The sequence below is a fragment of the Pelophylax lessonae genome (genome assembly GCF_965119305.1).
Source record: "Pelophylax lessonae genome assembly, chromosome: 11".
Classification (NCBI taxonomy): Eukaryota; Metazoa; Chordata; class Amphibia; order Anura; family Ranidae; genus Pelophylax; species Pelophylax lessonae.
In genome coordinates this window covers 209,157,475-209,163,474 of record NC_138778.1, presented here as the reverse complement: position 1 = coordinate 209,163,474, position 6,000 = coordinate 209,157,475, and the positions used below count along the sequence as shown (strand labels likewise).

At 43.9% G+C, this 6,000-nt stretch overlaps 1 protein-coding gene across 2 annotated transcripts in view; it reads right to left on the bottom strand.

Annotated features, from left to right (window-relative positions):
* Positions 1–3,103: 3,103 nt before the first annotated feature.
* The window catches only part of GMEB2 (glucocorticoid modulatory element binding protein 2), a 58,285-nt gene continuing 55,388 nt past the window's right edge, over positions 3,104–6,000 (bottom strand). The window contains exons 9-10 of one of the 2 annotated variants that reach the window (XM_082271531.1): positions 4,739–4,885; positions 3,104–4,239 (exon numbers count right to left, since the gene is read on the bottom strand). In XM_082271531.1, coding sequence (XP_082127657.1) covers positions 3,608–4,239; positions 4,739–4,885 — 779 coding nt within the window. In that variant the 3' untranslated portion in view covers positions 3,104–3,607. The remainder of the gene's footprint in view (positions 4,240–4,738; positions 4,886–6,000) is intronic. The other variant, XM_082271532.1, reaches the window with a different exon arrangement.

Genomic DNA, 6,000 nt, shown 5'->3' with positions numbered 1-6,000 from the left:
CTGATAAAGATATATACATGTTGAAATTTGAAATGCGTTGGAATTATAGACCACTGGCTAGCAACTCAGATGTACCACATATCTTTTCTACATGTACTAATACAAATTAATTTATGTGATGTACAATTTTTTGTCACCGCTATCTAAGGGTCCTTTCACACGGAGCGGACCGTTTTTTAATCCACTCCGGCACTTTTTTTTTTTTTTTTACGGACACGGGTGGCACTTGTGTCACCCGGTCCATATGTCCGTTTATCATCCCATCCGTTTGTGGATGATAAATGGAGATAATGCATGTCAATGGTTTTCCGGATGTCAGCAGATGACACCGCTGACATCCGTTCTTGCGTCCGTTCCGTTTTTTTAAACGGAAGAAAAATAGGGTTCTGTTCCATTCCAAAAAACGGAACTGATAGGAAAGGACGCAAAACGGATGTCAGCGGATGGTCATCCGCAATCCCATTGACATGCAATATGTCAGTTTTTCATCCGCAAAAAAATGGGATGAAAAACGGACGCCCGTGTGAAAGGACCCTTACACAAAGGATTTTGGGATGTTTTGCTTTAATAAAATACAAAAACAATTTTAAGAATAGACCTCTCTTGGCCTATTGGTATCATTAATGTTGTCTTAGTTGCCATAAAGTCCCAATCCAAACAGGGTTTTTCTGTTTGCACTAGCGAATAGGGATGAAGGCAACTTTTATACCCCCTCTATGTGGATAACCAAATAAAAACTTCACTCTCTTTGCTGCCTTTTCTTGCTCCTTGCCAAAAGTTTAGCAAAGCTAAACTGAAGCTACTGGTGACCAGGCAACAAGAATTTTCAGGAGGCGAGTAATGGCAAAACCCATAGTTTCTCTCAGTATAGTTTTTCTTGAAATCTCATGTTCAAGTGGACATGCCAGATGCTGCTGGAGAACTAGTATATAATAAAGACTAATGCCTTGTTTCCACTGAGTGGTGCGGTTTGGTACAGTTCAGTATGGTTCGGTACACCTATGGCGCTTTTCCACTGCATGGAATGGATTGGTTTGGCTCGGTTTTGCGCTTTTTCACTGCATGGTACCACATGGAACGAGTTAGAACGGTTTGGTACAGCGGCGCTTTTCCACTACATGGTACGGCTCGCTTAAACAGTACCACCTCGGATGGGGTTCCAAGCATTCCGTACCGATACCATATCCCACAATCCTTTGCATACAGCCTTGATTGTTTGTCACTACTAGCCACTGATTGGTCAGAGAATCGTAATCTCACCCACTTACTACTTTAGTGGAAAAGCAAACCGAGCCGAGTAGTTCCTATACAGTGCCGAAAGGTGCCGACTCGTACCACGCAGTGGAAAAGCAAACTGAGCCGAGCTGGGCCAAGCAGTGCCGAGTGGAGCCGAGCCGGTACTATCCGTGGAAAAGTGCCACTTGATCAGGCTTGCGTTTCCATCACCAACAGTACCTAAGCTCAACAGTACCTCAACAGTGTAGCTCCACCCTGTGGGTACGGTACTAATATGCTTGGTACCCCAACGAAAGGGTGCCAAAAAAGTGGTACGGTTCGGAATTAGGGTACCATTCACAACTTTTGACAAAGGAAACGGCAAAAATTAGCCTCGTTTCCACTGAGCGGATCGGTTCGGTACGCTAATTTGAGTGTTTCCATTATGAAAGTGGCCCATAAAACCGAACCAAACCGCACCATTCCTGGTCCTGCTTCAGATGTAGGGCCATAGGAAATGGTACGGTATGGTTAGGGCGGAGCTACTGGCGTCACACGATAGATTCCACTGATTGGCGGACAGGAAAACTTCAATGCTCACGTCAAATGAAAGAGCAAAAAAAAAACACCTCATTTGGTGTAAACCCCGCATGGTCCCTGGTGGCCCGACTTGCAGTGGAAACGCTCACCTGAATAGACCGGACCATTCTAACCCTCCCAAACTGTACCGACCCGAACCGTTCCGCTCAGTGGAAACGAGGCAATTGAGTATCGTACTGAACCGAACCGTACCGTACCACTCAGTGGAAACGAGGCATAAGAAACCAAACCATGAAAAGACTCCAAATTACCCTGTAATTGTTTCATTGAACTCCTCTGGTACTTGTAACAATGCAAAATGCTGAAAAGTAGTCACAAACTATTTGCTTTTATAAGATATAAAATAAGATGACACTTTGTCATATTCTATTTCCTATTATTGTGGGCATGTCAGTGAACAAATTTAAAGAGAAACTCTACCTACCCAGAGACCTGGCTGTCCTACTTGCTCTGTGGTGGGAAAGATCTCAGACAGCAGTAAAGACCCAGTCGTGAATCAAAAGGTGCCTTGCCCCACCCAAGATTAAATAACAATTTGTACAGGTTTTTTTGGCCTATTTGTAAGTTTCTGATTCTAGGTCTCATATAAAGTCGTTGACCCCTCATTACATTAAAAATGTAATCAGTTATGCGTATTGGACGGAATCACCCAGTGTCTTCTTAAAAAGGTATTTGGGGAGTGCAGCAGCCCAAAATAAAAAGTTACCTGCCCTCGACACAACACAGCTTCTCCAACAGTGTTGTGTATTTATTGACAGAGAAGCATTGACATCACTGAGTATTCACCAAGAATAAAGAGCCACTCAGAACCATTGTTTGTGCAGTAGTTATATTTATAAAGAGGCCAACAGGACTGAAAGTAGGTAATTGCTAAAAAGCGGACAACTTTTTGGATGCTTAACATGTATCGCTCACTTCAACCCTGTCTGCTACTGCATATACTACTGGGGGGTAATGGAACCGGTATCCATGTGCATTTATGAAAGTGCCAGGCTATACCAGCCTTGAATCATACTAGCAGCTCGGAGATCACAGCGAATTGCGGAATGCAGATAGGATTTTAGTGCAAGGCTGGGCAAATCCAAGTAGGCAAGGTGCATAAAAAAAAAAAAAATCAGCTGGCACATATTTTGAGCCTTTTGTATTGGTTCATAAAAACTGCCTGTTATCTTGAACTCTAAATAAAGTCTGTTCGCCACCTTTCCTATGAACATCATAAAGAGAATAAACCTGCATGATCCCATAAAGGGAAGCTTTGATGAATGCTGAAATTCTGTTGGGCTCAGCTTTCATGGAAGCTTCTCCATGGGTACAGGCAAACGGGGCTCTCACCTGGTGCAACCTTACACTATCTACAGTACTTTAATAAACTTTGCAGGGCTGTCCTATTCCGATACATTCAAATTCCTGTGAGTACAATCTCCTAGAAAGTTGCTAAACCAGTTGTACAATGCAGATATTGAATGATAATAACACTGAAGGTTTGGAGATTCCATCTTGGCCCATTCCGTTAGAAAGCACGACTCAGGCTCACATCAGACTTTCCTAGGAGTGACCACAGGAAGATCTCACCACTAAGGCGTGAGGCTCTCTCTAATATTATTCGACATCCCGTTTGGTGCTAGAACCATCTACGGCCGTATTCTGTGCAATGTGCCGCAGATCTGTAAAGCACAGAACTTCCCGAATCCTTCTTTGGTTCATTAGCTTCCTCCAGCTATGCTCCCATCATCCGTCACAGTCATATGATACGTCCAAACTGTTAAAGGTACCAAAATGAGGCTTTACATCTCTACTTCTGCATATGGTCTTCGGTCAGAGATGTCACCTCTATGGTGGTATGTTCATCCTCTAAATCTGCTGAGTCACAGGGCATGGCTACAAGGGTACCCCCAGCTGACGCTAACTGTGCAAAGTTCTGAATGGTGCCCAGCCCTGGCAAAGTGAGCAGCTGGATGGGACTCATCACTTTGAGAATGGTGTTGCTGTCTTGCATAGCCGCCGTGCTCAGGACGGTGAGGTTGGATGAGTCGGGGTGAATTTCCAGAGTGCTTGGGAAGTTGCTTCCTGAAGGGGTAAGGATAGTGTAGCCTCCCAAAACTGGAGAGGAAGGCGAGTTGGCTTGGGAAGTCGAGTTCTTGTTAATGACAGTGGAGGAGGAGGAAGAAGACAGTATTTTACCAAATGGGATGCTGGTCAATTGAGAGAGGGACATTCCTTGAGGAAGGGTGATCTGCGTTGGCTGAGAAGATACCTGGGAGCTTATGGCAGCTGGGCCAGAAGTTGCACGGGTTAAGCGTGGCCGCTTGGCCGGAGGGGGCATGCTGACTGGGGTCAATGTCATCAACACGTTGTTCAGATGTTGAGACTTGTGCTTCAGTTCCTTGGCTCGTTTCCTGTGTTCATCACATTGCTGCTCCAGTGCTGTGGAGAAAAGGATTTCAACAACATTCATGTGATTGTAAACTTTGATTATTTTTTTTAATAACATACATGTTATGTTTAGCTGATCTGTGTAATGGTTTTGCACAGAGCAGCCTTGATCCTCCTCTTCTGGGGTCCACCACTGATGCTCTGGACTCATCCCCTCTGCTGAGTGGCCCATAGTAAACTCCTTGCTATAGGGGCACTTGTGCAGGCTTGCTCTTGAGATGACTCTTTGTCTCCATTGACACACAGAGCATAGCAAGGTTCGGCCCCCCACTCCCTCCTCACTGGCTGTAATTAACAGTAGTCAATGACTCCCGCTGTCATCTCTGAGCCAATGAGCAGGGAGAGATCCATGAGTGTGGCTGCTCTCATGCACATCGCTGGGTCAAGATTGGGCTAAGGTAAGTATAAGGGGTGGACGGGGTTGTAGCTGAGCATTGAAGGTTTTTTGTGCTTATTCTTTGGCTTCTAGAAACCATTAGAGAAAGAGTACCTGCTAGATCTCTGGTGTACTGCTCTCTAGAGCGGTCCATCTGGCTTTTGTGACTGGCCAGCACTTTCTTAATCAAATCCAGTAAGCCGAAATTCTGAACAATGTTATTGAGCAGCACAGCGTCTGAAAAATAGAAGAGGATACCGGCTGAAAGAAAAGAAACAGATTCAATAATGAGAGAAGCACAGGAGATTCAAAAAAATCCTTAAAAGGCCCAGTTTCTGCTGTCCAATCACTTATAAGCCAACAGTGGCTCCAAATAAAGGGTTCCAGTTACTTAGAACCCCCAAACATTTTATATATATATATATATATATATCTTTTTTTTTTTTTTTTTTTAAGCAGAGACTCTAGAGAATAAAATGGCATTGCAATTTTTATGTCATGCGGTATTGCAGTTTTTCAAACACAATTCTTTTGGCGAAAAAATAGACTTTAACTGCTTCCGTACGGGACAATTTTGGCACTCTTCTCCTACATGTAAAAATCATAATTTTTTTTGCTAGGAAATTACTCAGAACCCCTAAACATTATATATGTTTTTTTAGCACAGACCCTAAGGAATAAAATGGTGGTCATTGCAACTTTTTGTGTCATACAGTATTTGCACAGCAGTTTTTCAAGTGTGTTTTAAGAAAAAAAAAAAAAAAAAACAGTTTCATGAATAAAAAAAAAAACAAATCACTAAAGCTAGCCCAATTTTTTTGTATAATGTTAAAGATGATGTTGGGCCCAGTAAATAGATACCGGTCACGCTTTAAAATTGCGCACACTCGTGGAATGGCGCCAAACTTCGGTACTTAAAAATCTCCATAAGCGACACTTTAAAAATATTTACAGGTTACTTATTTAGAGCCCATTCACATTAGCGCGACTTGTCAGGCGACTTGTCAGCCTGACAAGTCGCGGTCGGTCGCGGTCCATTGACTAGTACAGGACCATTCTAATAGGAGCGACACAAGTCGCTCCGACTTAGAAAAAGGGTCCTGTACTACTTTGGGGCAACCTCGGAGCGACTTGCATAGACCATTCCATTATGTGAAGTCCCTGCAAGTCGCGCCGAAGTCGCGGTGCACGCGACTTCACAGGTCGCCCGCCGAAGTCGTGTCGCCTCAGTGTGAACCGGCTCTTAGAGTTAAAGAGGAGGTCTTGGGCTAGAATTGTTGCTCTCACTGTAATGTTTGCGGCGATACCTCACATTTGTGCTTTGAACACCGTTTACATATGTAGGCGCGACGCACGTAAGTGTTCGCTTTTGCATG